The sequence below is a fragment of the Juglans microcarpa x Juglans regia genome, chromosome 3S, assembly GCF_004785595.1.
Source record: "Juglans microcarpa x Juglans regia isolate MS1-56 chromosome 3S, Jm3101_v1.0, whole genome shotgun sequence".
In the NCBI taxonomy this organism is placed as follows: domain Eukaryota; kingdom Viridiplantae; phylum Streptophyta; class Magnoliopsida; order Fagales; family Juglandaceae; genus Juglans; species Juglans microcarpa x Juglans regia.
Window position 1 is genome coordinate 20,871,290 of NC_054599.1, and position 19,522 is coordinate 20,890,811.

A 19,522-nucleotide genomic window follows, 5' to 3' on the forward strand; every position below is an offset into this window, starting at 1 on the left:
TTAAATATGCTGCTTTGCTTTTATAAATATCTTTTTATTTTAATTGTATTTTCTTATGTCTTTCGTCTTTATTATATTTTGAGCTGTGTTTTGGTTTGATTTTTGCATTTTTTTTTTAATTTTTGTTTTTCATGTATATTATTTCCTGGACATATGGCACGTGACATGTTGATTTACACACAAGATATGACACACGTGAAGCTGAGTCCATGTGACATTTTAGTGACAATTTGAGATTTAACATTAAAATATATGAACCTATCACAATATATATACGGAATTATTTGTCTCTAACCTTTTATCTATATGTCCTATGATATATAAAAAGAAAAAAAGAAAAAAAAAAGGTGTTTCTATTATATGGTTTGTTCTATTGGGCAATTTTTTAATTTTATTGGTAGTTTAAATTGGTCCATAACAAGAAGAGTCGCGGTATTGAAGGTTTGAACCTCAAGTATGACTACGATCAAAACAACACTTCAATATGATAAGATAAACTAAAATTGCATAATCAAGCATGTTCCAATATGCCCATATTGATGTGATACAAGTCACAAGTACATATCTAATTAGGAAAGCAACAAGAACAATAAATTTGTACGGAAAATCTTCCAAAGAGACCTTAGAACATTTCCTGCAAACATGATGATTGCTGAGTTTTAAAAAATGAAGTCATATTTAATAGATAAATGATAGTTGCAGTCGTGGGTGTGCAAATACTGTGTAATATTTGAAAAAAAGTAAATAAATATGAGATTCATATAAAAAAAATTAATTTTTTAGTAGTGCATCCTACTTATTTTCAAAGCAACTATACGATGTTTACTCACTCTACGACTATACGTAACATTACTCTCTCTCTCTATATATGTTTGTGTGTAATTATATAATAATATCATGTAAATTAATTGTGTAATAATAATGAGTTCAGATAGCCTAGAGGTTCTATTCAAATTTTAGAACTTAAAGTGAAAGATAGAAATACATGTAAAGTATATCTCACAATTTCTTGAGTTAATTTCTCAAATAAAATCAATTGCGTAATTAATAGTATATATTAGGCCTGTGCAGAAAACGTTAGGATCCGATCTGTCTGTGTGACCCGACTCGAACCGACCAAAAAAAATGGGTTAAAGTAACTTGCGGGTGTAACCCGCTGAAATCGATATCCTTTTAAGTTGTATAAGAAAAAGTTCAATGAAACTGAAGCCAGAAGCTCAAAAACCCTAACCTCCATCAAGAACAACATTTGCAGTCTCTGCGGCTTCCATCACCTTACTCTACGTCGCCATCAAGAACAATGTTGACGTTGAGTCCTTGCTCAAGAAATTGCACATGGGTGGTGTTGGTTCCTCCACCAAGGATCACACTCCCCCTGAAGATTCTTCTTCTTCTTCTTTCGATGGGTTTGTGGTTTAAAACGAGACAGTGAGAGATGGCTGAGGTTTCATAAAAGGTTCTGTTGTCGGAAACATTTCAGGGGGTTCCAGTATTTTTTACCAATGTACAATGAGAAAGAGGCGTGCTTTTTGTTTTACTCTGTGGATTTGTTTTTCCTACTTTCCTGTTTTTTACCATTGGGGTTCTCTTTTTGGTGCTATTTATTCTTTTCTCGAAAGATTCTAAAGCTCGATGCTTTTCTTTGCCTTGTGTTTTCATGGATGTTTGGGTCAGGTCTAGAAGTGGAATTGATTGGTTCTGTTTGTATTGATATGATCAGATTGTATAGAGATAGTGAGATTTGTAAAGTTTTTTTGGATTTGCTCGAACTACTCTGTAAGCTATACTCTGTAATAATGGCTGTTTTTGATTTGGGGTTCCCATTACCTCTTTCCAATCTTGGGTCGGGTCAGCCAATATCGGTTTGATCCTTTATTGAGTCGGGTCGGGTCGGCCCCAAACATGAACCGGATTGGTCGGGTTGCAGCCCTAATATATATAACTCTATAGTCTTAAAATTTTCCATCGAATTCAAAAAATCCAAATTCAATAATTATAAAAGCCCCATACATATTATTTTGCTTCTACAGAATTTTTGGAATACAGTCAGGCAAACTTGTTTGGAAGAGACTTTCAATCTATATAATCTTATTTTATCTAATCATTATAAATTTTTTAAATTTTTACACAAAATATAATAAACAATTTAATTTTTTTAAAATTTTAAATTAAAATAATATTTTATATAACTTTCATCTCATCTCTCTTATCATCTCGCTATTTTAAACTCCTTTGGAAATTTTTAAGGCCCATAAAATATCAAGTTCCACCGACACCTCCAAACAAAAGGTAAACGAAAAAGACATAGGAACATTAAAAAAACAGAGCAAAAACGAAAGCAAAAAAGTGAACGGTCTAAAAAAATTCGAAAAAACAAGCAGTTTCACGGGTTCCCTAAATCCTGCAATCATTGGCCCACCATTTCAAATCTCTCTCAAATTGACTGTACAAATTTTTCTAGAATTCAAAGAGCAAATTACTGAGAATCCAGAATCCCTTTATAATCGAGTCGTTTGTTCTTTAGCTAATAAACCTACTTTCAAACTTATGGTATTATCCTATATTAAGATGACCAAAGATCAAGCATTGCATATTTCCAACTTGTCTCTCCAGTGTGAATGAAACACACATAATGCATGCTTGGAACCTGCCTTTGTACTTGACGAGGTTTCTGTCATAAGGATGTGACAACCTTGGCAACTTGTGCTATTGCATAAACTTCTCCAACAATTGAAAAATATGACCAAAGATCTCTTAGATTTGAAGTATAAGAGATGGAGACATTAAATAAGTTCTATAAAATACACTCAGATAATATTTTTTTAGATTGTCGGGTATTCATGTGCTATCACTCTCCTAGATCCTGAAATTAGGATTAAAATTCTTAAGAATTTCAAATACTTCTAATATTATGGTCAATATCAGACTAGCCAAAGAGACAAGTTCTGTAATAAAAAAAGGATACAGACAGATCACATTAATTATGGGTATGGCCGGATTTGGATATAAATTTTTTTTCAATTCATCTTATTTAATTATTTGATTATTATAAATAATTAAATAATTATTTAATTATTTATGTCTGACTGCTTTGGACCGTTGTTACACTCGAAGCAAATTTTACTCTTATTATTCCTAAGAATGACCAGAGAGAGAGAGAGAGAGAGAGAGAGAGAGCGCAGACAAATTACGCGGCAGTGCGTTTCCGTTGCGTAATTTCCTTGCTTATTATGCTCATTCTAACTTCCTGTGGAGGAGGCAAAAAAATACAAATTATTTAAATCCTATGAATATCTAGAGTTTTACAAGAATGGTACCAGAACGATCTTTTTTAGTGACTTTATTCCGAAGTCCAAGTTGGGATAAAATTTGTACTATTCCCTTACGACTCTGTCCTCGATTTGAGACCCCCACAATCTGTGTCCCTGTGCTGAGTTCCTTATCCAACGTGGGAGCTAGAGAGCGGTTGTGAGGAATGGAGATCGGCTGCTGCAATTAAAGACTGTTTAAATAACATGAGTATTGCTTGCTGCATTTTCTCCTCTTCTGTATTTCGTCTATTCATACTTCATAGATAAACCTTAGGAGTTGCTTAGTATCTGTTCAGTATGACAAGATTTCATAGATTTTCGTTTACTGTTGAGTTCGTTGATTTGCGTTCTTGCTCAAAAACCCTCCTTGATGATCCCGATTTTTCTTTTGGAAGTAATAGGCCATCTGGGTTTTGCTTTTAGAAGTGATTAGTAATCTGGCTTTTGCTCAAAACTTAGTTGGCCGATTTGGGTTCTGCTGGGGACGAGCTTTATGAGCTGAGAATGGAGATTGCGGCGCATTTGGGGCATGGTGGGTAAAGTTTGGTGATTTCTTCAATTTCAAGTTTTGAAACATGGGTTTGGCGTAAGATTGGAAATTGATCACTGGGTTCAGCTCAAAGTTTGGCTTTTGCGTGAGAATCAAGTGTAATTTAATGACGAATCAAGTGGAATTTGCACAATTCATTTCCTTTCATGAATGATTCTGATACGTAGGACTGTAGGAGATAGTTGGTCACTCTGTCTGTCATCGTTGGGTTTGATTGCGGAAATAGATGGCTAGTACAGCGACATCTCCGGAATCATCTCCCTCAACCGTGCCACCGTCTTCGAACACTGTATCACCTTCCACAACTTCGTCGTCGCCTCAACAATCGTCCAGTACCACTCCGCCCGTAGAAACCTCTTCTCCTCCTGCTCCAGCCCCCCTACAATTTCCACGCCTTCTGGGCCCAGTGCCGATCCACCGGACCCTGCTACCTCTTCAACTTCATCTCCTCTGACACAGTCCCCTCCTCCCGTTGTCCCGACGTCTCCTCCTCCAGTCCCGGAGTCAACCTCACCACCCTCACCTTCTGGGACTTCACCCCCATTGACACCTACAATATCATCTCCTCCTCCTCTCCAGTCTGATCCGCCTACATCACCATCACCTCCATCATCCGATGTTCCTCCTCCTTTGCCTTCCAAATCTCCACCTCCAGAGAATTCGCCTCCACCACCTTCAAAATCTGATCCACCAGTAAATTCACCTCCTCCTCATCCATCATCAACACCACCAGCGAAGTCACCTCCACCAGCAGCATCAACCCCTCCTGTATATTCACCACCTCCACCAGCATCTGTGCCACACCCAAGTTCACCTCCAACACCGGCATCAACCCCTCCTGTAAATTCACCTCCCCCGGCAGCATCCGTGCCACCTCAAAGTTCGCCTCCAACACCCGCATCAACCACTCCTGTAAACTCACCTCCTACTCCAGCATCAGTGCCACCCCAAAGTTCACCTCGACCACCCAAGGTTACTCCTGTTACACCTGGTTCTGAACCAACTCCACCACCTTCAAATTCTCCTCCAAAGACATTGCCTCCATCACCCATCATACATCTTGCACCACCTCCGCCCTCACATGTTTCTCCCCCATCTCCTTATCAAAATCCAATCCCCCCATCAAATGATCTAGCTAAGAACAAGTCTAGTTCTAATGAAGTATCAAACTCCACTGGTAATGGGACCATTGGCATCACTGGTATAGTGGCTATTGGTGTGGTGGTGGGAATCATAGTGCTTAGCCTAATTGGAGTGGCTGTCTGGTGCATAAGGAAGCAAAGAAAACGATATTCTGAAGTTAATGGTCATACCATGCCATCCCCTCCAGGTACAATTTTATAGATTTTGTTTTAGATGTTACTCGCATAGACTTTTTTTTTTTTTCCTGTCTTGTGGGTATTTAGTGCTCGTTACACTTCTGAGCATTATTGACACTCTAGATATTCAGTTTTGCGGTGCTGATTTGTATGGGAATACTTCTTAGATGTGCTTTCTTGCTCTGTGCAGGATTATGGCTGGATAGTACAATGAAATTAAACACCTTATATTGATGTAAACATAAAGTATCACAATGTTTTTTCAGTTTAATTAATAAAGTTTGCTTAGATAAAATTTAGGAGTCATATTTTGTAGAGAGAAGAGGATGAGTACTCTTTAACACAGTAGGTGAAAATATACAAAGTAACATCAATTTATGTCAATTTGTTCCTGAACATTCAGTTGCATCAATTTAGTCCTCATACTTTCTTATAAAATAAAATATTCCTCATAGTCTGTAAATCATGTCAATGTTACCCTTACGATCAACTGGAGCACAAAATTTGCTGACATGGCTCATTAGTTGCCCTTTTGTTCCCATTACAGTTTTTTGGAAAGATTTTGTCATATTGACCCTATTATCTTCATTGCCATGTGCTACTTCCTCTCTGGTGAAGACTCGGCTCTATGAAGATGTAAGTTTGGGCAGGTGTATGTCAGGGCCAAGTTTGGTAACTCTGCTGCATGCTTTGGCAGAGATGGAAACGCAAGTGGGGGGTTGAGGAAGGATTGTAGAGGGATAAGGCTTTCTAAGAGCAGCCTCATTGGCTTGGCCAAATGAGGAGGTTGGCTAAAATTTGCATAATTGATGTCAAAAACATCCCATATTGAATTGGGCAAATCTAAAATAATTTAGACTTTTGCTACAATGGTTGGCCAAATATGGAGAACTACAATTGATTCACCAAACATTAAAATACTAATTTCTCACTCCAAACAAATATTAAAATATTAGTTTCTCACTCTAAACAAAAATATTATTTGGTTTGTAATTAAGAAATTTAGATAGAATTTTAAATGAATTTAATCAAATATTTTTTATTATTAGCATTAAATGACTTTTGAAAATATGATTTTTTTAATATTAATTTAGTTAGAATATAATTATTATTAACATTTAATTGGTAGAGATACAAAATGTGATAAAAATAAATTAAATAGAAAAATTATTAAATTAATAATTTTTTATTATTATATAGAGAATGAATGGATAATCCAATGTGGGGGTTGAATTTAAATGGAATAGGCAAATGTAAAAAAGTGTGATATTGGCTAAATTTTGAAAATGAATTTGGCCAAGCCAATGAGGATGCTCTAAATGGGCTCGTTTATGATCCTGGGCTTAAGTGCAAGTGTGTGGCTTCTGATGGGCCTCAATCGTAGGCCAATCTTCCAGCGGCCCAACTCGATGGCCAAGCTCGTCTGTCAGGCCCAGGACATGAAGCCTGCCTGGAGATGTAGGGCTGCCTTAGGGGTCGACGTCGATGGTGGTGAGTTCGTCGGAGCCTGTGGTGGGTTCACCGGAGAGATCTGGGGTGCCGGAGTTGGTGTCGGTAGGGATTAGAGCTGATGAGCCGAATCTGAGTAGTGCTGTGAGCTGCTTTTTATTGCCGGAATCTACACAGAAACAGAAACAGACAGCTTCCCTTGCGTCGGTGACCCAAGCGACGGCAGCCACAGGAACGAAAACCCAAGCGATGGAAACCCCCGATGAATCTTATTGTCCTGCGCAAGTTTTGTTGGAGCACAGGGAGCTTATGGATGGGCCGCCACCCATTGCGGTGGCATGGACTTCGTTGCCGGCATGCTGTGGCCTATCTCCCGACTCTCTGTTGGCAAAGTCACTATCGACGTTGTCACAAAGTGTTTTGTTGGAGACAAATGTCGATTTAGCTGAGCTTTTAGGCCTAGCAGTGGCACAGACAGTGCCGCTGGCACCTTCTGGGTTGGTTATTGTCCCCTTGGCGGCGAAGGCATTAGCCCAGGTGTTGGATCAGGTTGTTTCTTCGGGACTGGAGATGGTAGAAGAGCCTTGTGTCTTCAAAAATGCTGGCTCTTTGGTTCTGTATACTGCTAATAGGGATGGGGAGGATGAACCTACTCCACTCTACTCCTTTCATCCCAATGTGTCAGATTGGGTTATCCAGAGAGTGATGGACATTAAGCATATGGTAGGAATTTCTTATGGGAATTTCGAAGCTGAATTTATGGCCCTACTTACAGTTGTAGAGGCTGTGAATGCCCAATCCAAGTCCGATCAATCCTTGGCTTCGGCCAAAAAAGGGAAAGAGAACTCAAAAACCTAGATTGGGCAATGAAAGAGGATAGAGGTGAGAAGAGCTCTACTCAGGAGTGTAGTAAGGGGAGGAGTAAAATGGTAGTCCCAAGAAGCCAAAAATAACATCATGGAATGTGAGGGGGCTGCATGATCCTAATAAGTGGCTCCAAGTCAGAAATTTACTTCGCCAATGGAAAGTGGACATCATATGCTTACAAGAGACTAAGTTGGAAGTTATTACAAGACAAGTAGTTCGCAGCTTATGGAGAGGACAACATGTTGGGTGGTCTTACCTGCCATCAAAAGGAGTTTCCGGGAGAGTTCTAATTATGTTTGACACAAGGGTGGAGGAGTGTGTGGGTGATTTCTCGGTTGCATGCTTTTTTGTTAATCTAGAAGACGGCTTCAAATGGGCTTTCGCTAGTGTTTACGGCCCAAATAGTGATTCAGAAAAGATTTTTGTGGGAAGAACTGGCGGGAGTCATTAGTTGGTAGGAGCTACCAAGTTGCATTGGGGGGGGGGGACTTTAATACATCTCGCTCTCCAAGTGAAAGGTCGGGAGCTCCTCACATCACTCTAGCCATGAGAGATTTTTCTAATTTCATTTCAGAACGAGCTCATGGACATTTCACTATTAGGAGGCACATTTACCTGGTTCAACAACCGTGATTGTCCATCTTGGTCGAGGATCGATAGATTTTTGCTAACTCCCGATTGGGAGTCACACTTCCTGGATGTAGCTCAAAAAAGATTACCCCGTTTATGCTCTGATCACTTCTCCATCATTTTAGATTGTGGAGGCATCCAAGGGGGTAGAAGGTATTTTAAATTTGAGCATATGTGGCTTAAAACTGACGGTTTTGTAGACAGGGTCAGACAATGGTGGACTTCCTATAGTTTCCAACGCTCTCCAAGCTTCATTTTGGTAAAAAAGTTGAAAGCGCTGAAACAGGACCTAAAGCAGTGGAATGAACAAGTTTTTGGCAATGTGTTTTAGCAGAAGCGCTCTCTTATGGAGGAACTACATGGTCTGGAAGGCGAGGAGGAGGCCAGAACCCTTTCTGAACTTGATAAAATTCGCAAGAGTCAGGTAGTTGTTGATCTTGAAAGGGTTACTTTGATGGAGGAGATTTCATGGAGACAGAAATCAAGGGTACTCTGGCTTAAGGAGGGGGAAAAATGCACGAAATTCTTCCATAGGATGGCTAACTCTCACAGGAGGAACGATGCTATTGATACACTAATGGTAGATGGGGCAGCTTCTTCGGATCAGATGGTTATCAAAAACCACATTGAACAATACTATCAACAACTCTTATCTGAAGAGCATAATTGAAGACCGAGAGCGGATGGTTTGTCTTTTTCCACATTAGACCAGCAGAGTGTAGGGTGGTTAGAAAGACTATTTACAGAAGAGGAAGTGGACAATGTTATCAGAGGTATGACAGGTGATAAGGCTCCTGGTCCGGATGGGTTTACTTTGGGTTTCTTTCAAGTTTGTTGGGAGGTGGTCAAGGAAGATATTATGCAAGTCTTCATGAATTTCATTCTAATGCTAGATTTGAAAAGAGTCTCAACGCCACCTTTTTAGCCCTCATTCCTAAAAAGGTGGGGTCTAGGGATGTGAGAGACTATCGCCTCATTAGTCTTGTGAATGGGATGTATAAGATTCTATTCAAAGTGTTAGCAAATAGACTAAGCTCGGTAGTGGAAAAACTAATCTCAAAGCCGCAAAATGCGTTTGTCGAAGGTAGACAAATCATTGACTCAATACTTATCGCAAATGAAGTCTTGGATGGTCGATTGAAGTCTAGAGAACCCCGGCTACTTTGCAAATTAGACATGGAGAAAGCATATGATCATGTCAACTGGAAGTTCCTTCTTTACTTACTTGGAAGATGTGGTTTTGGGGGGAAATGGCAAAAATGGGTAGAATTTTGTATCTCTTCAGCTCATTTCTCTATCTTGGTAAATGGCTCACCGGTGTGTTTCTTCGACTCTTCTCATGGCCTGAGACAAGGAGATCCGCTTTCTCCTCCACTTTTCTTATTTGTCATGGAAGCTTTCAGCAAGATGATTGAGGACCTAGCGGATGGTGGGTTACTCCATGGTTTTGCAATGGGAAATGGCGATCTCAACATTTCTCACTTGTTATTTGCTGATGACATGCTTATCTTTTGTGGTGCACACCTTGGACAAGTCCAAGACTTGAGGGCGCTACTCCTTTGTTTTGTTGTTGTGTCAGGTTTGAGCATTAACCTCGCAAAGTTGAAAATAGTGTCAGTGGGGGCTGACCCTGATGTGGAGATATTAGCTACTACCTTGGGATGCAAGATATCTTCGCTTCCTACGAAGTATCTTGGCTTACCGTTAGGTGCCTCTTTTAAATCTGAAAGGATTTGGAATGATGTAGTCGAAAGGGTGGAGTGCAGATTGGTTGCTTGGAAGAGGCTATACTTGTCGAAAGGTGGTAGGTTGACTTTGATTAAAAGCACTATTTCTAACTTACCCACCTATTTTTTGTCTTTGTTCCCGCTTCCCATAAAGGTGGCTAACAGCATTGAAAAGCTACAAAGGGATTTCTTATGGAGTGGATTGGGGTTAGAATTCAAATTCCACCTGGTTAATTGGTCAATAGTTTGTACCCCAATTTCTTGGGGAGGTTGGGGATTCACCACTTGATGAAATTCAATCAAGCTCTTTTGGGTAAGTGGTTGTGGAGGTACCAAAATGAAAGGGAGGCCTTATGGAAGTCTGTTATAGATTCTTAGTTTGGGGAAGCTTGGGGAGGATGATGCTCGAATGAGGTATGAGGCACTTATGGAGTGGGTTTGTGGAAAAACATAAGGAGCCTTTGGGGGACCTTCCAAGGACATGAACATTTTGTTGTAGGCGATGGTTCACATGTCTCTTTTTGGTTTGATATATGGTATGGTAACCATTGTCTACGAGATACCTTCCCTGCCATCTTTGTGCTTGCTAGAGTAAAGGAGGCATCGATTGCCGACCTTCTAGTCTAATGGCACCCCTCAATGGAATTATTTCCGCCATCATTAGGGCAGCCCATGATTGGGAGCTGGAGTCTATTACGGAGTTCTTTGCGGCATTATATTCCGCAAGTATTCTAGGGGGCTCCGGAGACAAGATGCATTGGAATCATTCTAAGAAAGGTATCTTCTCCGTCAGTTCTTTTTATCAAAAGCTCACGAACTCCTGAATGTCTATGTTCCTGTGGAAGAGCATATGGAAGACGAAAGCTCATTCAAAAGCAGCTTTCTTTGTCTGGACAACATCTTTGGACAAGATTCTCACCATAGATAATTTGAGGAAACGACGGGTTATTGTCCTAGATTGGTGTTGTATGTGTAAGAAGCATGGGGAGTCTGTTGATCATCTGCTTTTACACTACGAGGTGGCCAAGGTTATATGGGATATTTTTTCTCAATAGTCAGATTGTCTTGGGTTATGCCTTGTAGATTGGTGGATTTCCTCGCAAGCTGGAGAGGACTTGACGAAGATTCTCAGGTAGCGGCAATTTGGAGATTGGTACCAATATGCATGTGTTGGTGTATTTGGAGGGAGAGAAATGCTAGATGTTTTGATGATCAAGAGAGAATAATTGATGAGCTTAAAGTTTTCTTTTTTAAGTCATTGTTCCTATGGGCGGGGGCTATAGTTTGTAACGGACTTAGTGTCCATAATCTTCTTCTTTCTATTGTAACCTCTAGCTAGGCGTTTTTTCATGTATAATTCTTGTGTACCTGGGTTTTGCCTATTTCTATGAATACAATATCTTTGATTACCTATAAAAAAAATCTTCATTGCCATGTCATATAAAAAGTATGTTGTACATCCCCATGTCAGCTAAATTAAGTAATGTAAGTTCGATCTCAGAAAAACTGATGGCTTGGACAATTTCTGTGAGCCGTGTCAGTAATTTCCATGCTCCTGCTGAGGGAAAAGATAACATTGAGATGATTTAGGAAGTAGGATAACTAAATTGACAAGATTAGATGTTCAGGGTTGAAAGTTACTGTTGGTTAAAGTTGTTGGGTGCCTAGAATCATTTTAGATTCTAATTAGTTCATTTTCTTTTTTTTTTTCTTTTTTGAACAATAGAAATATAAATGATTGCGAATGCAATGGGATTAAGTGAATTAAGAAGTTTTGTAAATTGTCCAGATTCATCCATTACGAAGACACATTCTTCAGCTCCCCTTTTACAAAGTGGTTCGGGCAGCAATTTTGTCTCATCTCCAGCAGAACCAAGTGGGTTAGGCAATTCAAGGTTATGGTTTACCTATGAAGAGCTAGTCAAGGCCACAAATGGGTTTTCAAATGAGAATCTTCTGGGTGAAGGTGGATTTGGTTCTGTGTATAAGGGATACCTACCAGATGGGAAAGAGGTAGCAGTCAAGCAGCTAAACATTGGTGGGGGGCAGGGTGAGCGAGAATTTAAAGCCGAAGTTGAGATTATTGGTCGTATACACCACCGTCATTTGGTGTCATTAGTCGGCTACTGCATTTCTGAGAACCGAAGGCTGCTTGTCTATGACTATGTCCCTAACGATACCCTTTATTGCCATCTTCATGGTAAATCCATAAACAAAGCAATGAAGCACATTTTTTGTTACAAGGGGTTTCTGACCTTTTGCTTTGCTCTTTGCATTTTGTAGGTGAAGGTAGGCTGGCTCTGGACTGGGCAACACGTGTTAAGGTTGCTGCTGGTGCAGCTCGTGGAATAGCTTATCTTCATGAAGACTGTAATTAATTTATTTTTATTAGTAATCAAAGATTTTATTCAAAGACGCTTTAGGCATTGCCCAAGCATTGTTTCTAGATTAGATAAATGTTGTTCACATTCACACCGGTACCTTCCAAATATGAGGAACTTCTGTATTATTATATTGGTCCTCGAACAAGATCATAACTTGTAGCCTTTCCAGATGCAGTCCCAAGAAAAGATTGGGCTATGATGTCTTGGAACATTGGATGATTGGTCAGGCTACAGTATATCTATTTGAACATAGGAAGGTGGGGAGGGGGTGGGATGAAAGGATTGGTGGCCTTTCTTTAGTTCAACAATCACAACTGCTTTTTCTCTAACATTGGTTGACAATCAAGAGCATTTTAGCTTCAATTATCCATATTTCAAATCTAAATTCCACGATGATCTTTGGTGACAACTTTTCTATTTCCCTAAGTGCATTTTGGAAATTTGTCTAAAGTGCAGAGAAAGTGAGCTTGACTAGTACAGATATACAACCATATGATCTTACCTTGGAAAGTGCACAAGTTTTACCACAGGAGAATTTGAAAAGAATTTTCTTTAGACTAAATTCCATTTCATTGCCAATATCCATCATTTATGAAGTTTATTCTTATGTGATTCTGTGAATGACAGGTCATCCTCGAGTTATTCACAGGGATATTAAGTCATCAAATATTCTTTTAGATAACAACTTTGAAGCTCGGGTAATTTTTTCTCAAGCTATATTCAGAAATATTCTTTTTGTGGAGATTTGAAGCCTACAGTTTATTTATTTATTTATTTATTTTTGCAGGTTTCAGACTTTGGACTTGCCAAATTAGTTCTTGATGCAGATACACATATAACCACCCGTGTCATGGGAACTTTTGGGTAAGTAGCCCATTATTTATTTATTTTTTTGATTAGTAAAAAAGTAGCCCATTATTTATTACTAGCCATATTCCTATCAAGGCCTGGAGGCATCTACTAGTTGAAGTGGTAAAGATCGAATGAAAGTCCAAGCCACATCTAGGCTTATACCCTAAAAGGGCTGGTCAAAGTTACAACTGAAGCTTCCTTGGAATCATTATAAAGGCTAAGAGTTCTCCCACCCAGACGGTGTGGGATCCCAGCTACCAACTCTCATTCACAACCTTCCCATAGATATGGGGTGTTGTAGAAGTATATATGCTCAAGAAAAACATGTCTTTCCCAAAGCAGTATTTGTTGACTGTGTTTATTGGTTGGTTTCAGATATATGGCCCCTGAATATGCATCAAGTGGGAAATTGACTGATAAATCTGATGTATACTCCTTCGGAGTCGTGCTTCTGGAGCTAATTACTGGAAGGAAGCCTGTGGATGCAACCCAACCCTTGGGGGATGAGAGTCTTGTTGAATGGGTAAATATATCAACTCAATCTTGTCAAAAGTTTTCTTTCTCTGCTGATACAAAAGTATCTGAACTTGTTATTCCTAAACTAATATTTAGGAAGGCATTTTTATCAAACTAGATCTGCTTGGCTGCCTTTCTCACTTTTGTAATAATATGTCAAGTCTTCACTTTGAATCCAGTATAAAATTGTGCTGCTTTTACTGTTTCTTCTATTGCCACTACCCAATTTTTGTTGTTAGAGAAAGTTGATAGCACGACATTTTGTTTGCTTTAAGTGTCTTCATGTTTAGTCCACTTCCATTCTCCCCCCCACCCCCCCCCCCCCCCCCCCCTCCCCCGAGAATGAAAAATAATTGGTGCTGGTCTTTATTTTCTAGTGAGATTTTTTTTTTTCCTTTTTTTGCATCAAATTGTTGCTTTAGGTCTTCTGAATCTTAGAATGTAACATTGGTGAAGCTAGGTATTCTAACTCAAGCCAGTCATGATGATATAAAATACGGGGTTCTGGCCTCTTAAAAAAATAAGAAAAAGAAATAAATGGCAACGCATCTGCTACTTTTGAAATCCAGCTAGGAACGGGCATGCTTGGGTAATGAGATGAGATGAAAATTCTGTGAATAGTAGTGAAATAGTTTGAGTTAAGATGTTTTGTTGGGTTTTGGAAAATAAGAGAAAAAGTTAAATAAAAATGTTATGAAGTTAAAAAATTGTTTGAATATAATTTTTAATATTATTTTTATTTTGAAATTTAAAAATATTGTATTTTTTTGTGTTTTGTTTGGAAGTTTGGGAAAGTTGTAATGATTAGGTAATTGATTAGATGAAAAAGTTGAAGGATTGAAATTAAAGTGTTGTGTTTGAGTGATGTTTGGAAAGTAAATTATGAGAAATTTTGAGATGAAACGAGATGAAATCATCTCTATTCTCAAACATGGCCTAAATTAATCTTTGCAGAGGAAAGATCTTGTGATTCAATTGAAATTTGTATACTTGTTTGCATGCATGCATAAAAAGGATGTGGGAACAACCAAACATATATCAGCCAGAGATGTTGCTAAGGAGAAACCTGTGCACTCAACCACATTGTAATCTTGCACAATTCGCCTTTACTGACCAAAAACCTACTTTCATGTTTCAGGCTCGACCTTTGCTAAATCATGCACTTGATGATGTAGAATTTAAACATTTGGCAGATCCAAGGCTCATGAACTATGTTGGGAGTGAAATGTTCCGTATGATTGAGGTAGCTGCTGCTTGTGTGCGACATTCAGCTGCCAAGAGGCCAAGAATGGGACTGGTAATTAAATTTAATTTTACAAACAGCTGAAAATATTTCCTTTTATTTTTCGTCATCCATGATATTAGGATACTGATGCATGGTAATCATTTTTCTTCACATTCTCATTCTTCTCAGGTTGTTAGAGCCTTTGATAGTTTAGCTACTTCCGATCTAAGCAATGGAATGAGAGTGGGGGAAAGTGCAGTGTTTGACTCCGCACAACAATCCGAAGAAATCAGATTGTTTCGGAGGATGGCATTTGGTAGTCAAAATTACAGTACAGATTTTTTTAGCCAAAGTAACTTGGATAGTTAAGAGGACCTGGTAGATATTGGGAGAGATGAAAAAACTGAACCAGGAGGGCCTGCCAAGCTGCGCTGGAGCCTTGTTCAAGTTCAAGTTGATTAAATTGCAGAGTTTGGCTCGGATGAGATGTAGTTATTGCCTGTAAATCAAACAGACATCATCAGCTGTAGAGACTAAAATGTATACCCTTGATTCTTGAATTTTTAGGTCCACGCATATACATTTGGTGCTTTTGTACTTAAGCTTGTTCTTTTTATTTTTTTATTTTTTTTATTTTTAGTCTCCACCGATATATGGATGTGCTAATACAGCTCTTTCTTCCCAGTTTTGTTACACAAAGGGATCTGTATAACAAGTGGGAGACTGGTAGATTCTTCTTTTTCACTACCCTTTGTCATAAATCAACATCTGAATGCTATGTTAAAGCTTTCCAATCTCAGATGGAGAAAATGATCCATCCTGACGACGCCAAACATGAGACAAACACAGCAGTACTTCATACTCAGCAACAAATTTTAATGCAAATATATTGCGAGCTTCGATGGCGCTTCATGTCATCATCATCTTCCTTCTGGTGTCGTTTTATTAAAAAGAATACCATAATGACGTTATTCGTTTCCTTGACAATTATAAATATTTTGAAAAACCAACCAATCCTGCTAGATTGTGATTTAGCCAATGCATTTTAATTTCTATGCCAACTCCAAGTCCAGTGCATTTTTTGTGACTATGTTTGCATAGGAAAATGATATTTGCAGTCGTGAAGTATGCAAGCATCACGTAATCTTTTTGAAAAAGTGAGTAAATATGAGACTCATATAGAAAAAAATTAATTTTTTAATAATAAATTATTTATTTTCAAAATATTACACAATATTTGTGCACGCTTTACGTAGCATAATCCTTTGCATATGCCTCCCTTAATTAACAACTTAAAACAACCATTTGTCAGATCATGATGTCTTCATGTTGCGTTACGTCAGAAGAGTTGCTTCAAACCAGAAGTATAATACATAACAATAATCCATGTCGTTACGTACTCGGCTGAGTTTCTTAACAAAAAAACAAAATAGATAAGAATAATAATGAAACATAATATCCTCAATTGAATTAATAGTTTTTCTTTTAGATTTTCGAACTTTTTTTAAAGAAAATTCAGTTTAAAGCGATGATCGAGAGAGACGACACAGACCTTCCTTAAAAGGCAGACTCCATTGAGATCAGCCAAAGAAATAGATATATGAGACGTGGAAGTTGCTCGATAAAATCTTGAACGGCAGAAGTGGAGTTGAAGGAATCATGGGATGACAGCTGATGATCATGTTTGGCCTTGATGTACAATATTCTATAATATTTTCTGATAACCCCAATCACAAGCTATACTTGCAAAACTTGTTGAAGGGATCACTGGCGCCATTTTCGTAGCTTTGCCAGATTATTTACGATTCCGTTTGCTTCACACTTCCTGAAACCTCTCAAGAGGAGAAAGAACTTATTCCTTGACTACGTACGTACATAATATAAGCATATGACTTCCATTATCATTTCTTCTTCTCGATCCATCAATCATCTCCTCCTTTTCCAGCTAGCTTTCACGGCCATGGAGGACCCCAACATGCTTGCCGCAGACTGTGTTGTCATATCTTGTTGCTGTCAATGCTTGATCCTACAGATTCTCATCTTCGTCTTGCTCAAGCTTCCTTACAAACTGATTCGTAAGACGAGAGATTATGCTAAGAAGAGGCTTCGACAAAGGAAGAAGGATGATGATAAGATTACAGAAAGAGAAATAGATCAATATTACGACGATGATAGCTTTGTGGGAATGCATGGAGAGTCTTTTAGAATTCAAGTCGACGGTTTATTCAGAGATGGAGACCATGGTTGTGGGTCTTGTATGGAGGAAGTTGAGAAGGTGTTAGAGGAGATGTCTCAGAAGGGGGAGTTTGCATTTGGAAGCTTTTGGGGTAGGAAGGGATCATCAGGAAGCTTATCAACTTGTGTAGCAAAACATGAATTCGATGACAGAATTGTACAGTATCAAATAATTGAAATGATTGAATCTTTCAGTTATTATCTATAGCAGATCCAACATGATCATTTTGCCATTTAGATTAACAGTTCGATAAATTTCTGCTTTTAGATTTGGATTTGCCATGCAGATCATGTCGACGACAGCCATGTCAAAGAGCCATTCATCCTTTCTATTAACGTATTTTACTATCAAAACATGCTTTAATTAACGTATTTGCTCCATCCATCCATTTTATTAACGTATTTTACTATCAAAACATGCTTTAATGGTGTAGTTATCCAATACTGAGAATGGTAGTCCATGATGTCAAGATTTTTGGGTTGGGATCAGAATGCATGTGAATTGGTACAGCATCTCTAAGAAGGATCTTCAACCAATTATGAGCAGGCCGCTGAATAGAGAACCCTGCCTATTCACTCTGTTATCTTCTCCATCTTTTTTCTTTCTTTCTTTTGTTTACTCGCAATTTCGACCTGATTTTCTTGACTCTCTCTCTTTCCTACTTTAAGTTTTAGAATTATAGAGATTTCAAAATAGGAAAATACTTTAGTCTTATTACACAAAAATAAATCTACAAACTGATGTAGTTTGTGGTATATCAAATTGTAAAGTTACTTTCTCTAGCCAAAATCAACTCATGAATAGCAATGAAATTGTTTCCTTTCTAGCCTTAATTTATTACATTCCCAAAAGACGAGTAATCTATAGATCAGACAAGTTGAAAGCTCCATTAATTAGTACTATATTAACCAAGAGATCAGCATGGAATCAGAACTATAATTGGTTAGTACCAACTTTTATTTTCTTGAATCTTTTGGAGCCAATGGGTGGTCTCAGCCCCTAATTTTTGTTATTAAAATAAGAATAATATTAGATACAGTTTTAATGTGTATAAATCTTGCATTGATCTCTTGATTTTTTATTTTTTTATTTTTTTATTTTACGTATATCTTTTCGACAAAAATAAGCGGAGTACTTTGCCATTTCAAACATGCAAATATCATTCTATTCATTCCTCTTTAAATAATTGTCCAGTCACTCGGTTATAATACGCTACTCATTCCACCCGCTTTCAGTTTAAACTTTGAACCATTCCATATATATATACACACACACAAAAGAAGAAGAAGACAGCAGCCCCACATCCTAAACAAACCTAAAACCAACCGAAACACCAAAAACAGTTACTCACACACAACACCAATAACTTAAACACCCGATTTCTTTCTTCATCTTCTTTTTGTCTCTCTCTCTTCTTTCACGATGGCCACGCTCCAATCGGAGCAGCTGAAGCAGCTCAAGGAAATCTTCATGCGCTTTGACATGGACTCGGACGGAAGCCTTACCCAGCTGGAGTTGGCGGCCCTTCTCCGCTCCATTGGCCTCAAGCCCTCTGGCGACCAGCTCCACGTCCTGCTGGCCAACATGGACGCCAACGCCAACGGCACCATCGAGTTCGACGAGCTCCTCGGCGCCATCTTGCCCGACATGAGCAAGCAGGTGCTCATCAATCAGGAGCAGCTCCTGGAGGTTTTCCGTTCATTCGACCGAGACGGAAACGGCTACATCACCGCCGCCGAGCTCGCCGGCTCCATGGCCAGAATGGGTCACCCTTTGACCTACAACGAGCTCTCCCAGATGATGCGCGAGGCCGACACCAATGGGGACGGCGTCATTAGCTTTAACGAGTTCTCGACCATAATGGCCAACTCCGCCTCCGATTTTCTTGGCCTGAAGGTCGCACAGCCACCTTGGCCGGAGAGATCATAGCATGATTTGGTTTTGTCCACCCTTTTTCACGTCTTTTTCTCAGTTTTTCATGGAGTCGTAATTAGCTCATGATCAACTACATATATGAAATTCTTATTAATTTCTTGCCTAAATTTAATTTGAAGGCGTACTTCATGTATCATCATCCATCTCTTCCATAACTTAAAAGACACATGTATAAATTCAAGCAATAATTTGGAAGGTAAATGATATTTGGATATTTGTAATCTTGTGTAGGCTTACACATTTTGAAATAAATAAATAAATATAAAATTTACATAATCACATAAAAAAAATTAATTTTTTAATAATTGATAGACTTTCTTTAAAAGGAATATGGGAAGCTAACACAATCCATAAATGCTTCTATATCTAGCTCGTTACTACACTTTTTTTTATAAAGTGTATATATTACTATCTATTCTCGTCCTGACATAAAATTAGTTAGGAAGTTATACCTAACGTATTAAAGGTGCTGATGGGGACATTTTAGGTAAGAAATAATTATTCATCATGTTCTCATTTGC

At 38.5% G+C, this 19,522-nt stretch overlaps 3 protein-coding genes across 3 annotated transcripts; all 3 read left to right on the forward strand.

Annotated features, from left to right (window-relative positions):
* The first annotated feature begins 1,335 nt into the window (after positions 1–1,335).
* Positions 1,336–15,340, forward strand: LOC121258779 (proline-rich receptor-like protein kinase PERK9). The gene is made up of 11 exons (XM_041160319.1): positions 1,336–1,406; positions 1,721–1,862; positions 3,771–3,847; positions 4,101–5,191; positions 11,643–12,053; positions 12,137–12,223; positions 12,865–12,935; positions 13,025–13,101; positions 13,465–13,612; positions 14,744–14,902; positions 15,020–15,340. Exons 1-11 carry the CDS (start codon positions 1,336–1,338, stop codon positions 15,197–15,199), a joined length of 2,514 nt encoding a protein of 837 aa, XP_041016253.1. The 3' UTR covers positions 15,200–15,340.
* Positions 15,341–16,474: 1,134 nt separating this feature from the next.
* On the forward strand, positions 16,475–17,414 carry LOC121257305. Its single transcript, XM_041158266.1, has one exon. The coding sequence runs from the start codon at positions 16,719–16,721 to the stop codon at positions 17,271–17,273; it is 555 nt and encodes a 184-aa protein (XP_041014200.1). The 5' UTR covers positions 16,475–16,718; the 3' UTR covers positions 17,274–17,414.
* A 742-nt stretch (positions 17,415–18,156) lies between these two features.
* On the forward strand, positions 18,157–19,183 carry LOC121257306 (probable calcium-binding protein CML15). Its single transcript, XM_041158267.1, has one exon. The coding sequence runs from the start codon at positions 18,489–18,491 to the stop codon at positions 18,993–18,995; it is 507 nt and encodes a 168-aa protein (XP_041014201.1). The 5' UTR covers positions 18,157–18,488; the 3' UTR covers positions 18,996–19,183.
* The last annotated feature ends 339 nt before the right edge of the window (positions 19,184–19,522 follow it).

Excerpts from the sequence above, each read along its gene's own strand:
- LOC121258779 (XM_041160319.1), top strand. The coding sequence starts at position 1,336 with ATGGGTGGTGTTGGTTCCTCCACCAAGGATCACACTCCCCCTGAAGAT. Across the intron at positions 12,936-13,024 it reads ATAACAACTTTGAAGCTCGG|GTTTCAGACTTTGGACTTGC; the intron begins GTAATTTTTTCT and ends TTATTTTTGCAG. Across the intron at positions 14,903-15,019 it reads AGAGGCCAAGAATGGGACTG|GTTGTTAGAGCCTTTGATAG; the intron begins GTAATTAAATTT and ends CATTCTTCTCAG.
- LOC121257305 (XM_041158266.1), top strand. The coding sequence starts at position 16,719 with ATGACTTCCATTATCATTTCTTCTTCTCGATCCATCAATCATCTCCTC.
- LOC121257306 (XM_041158267.1), top strand. The coding sequence starts at position 18,489 with ATGGCCACGCTCCAATCGGAGCAGCTGAAGCAGCTCAAGGAAATCTTC.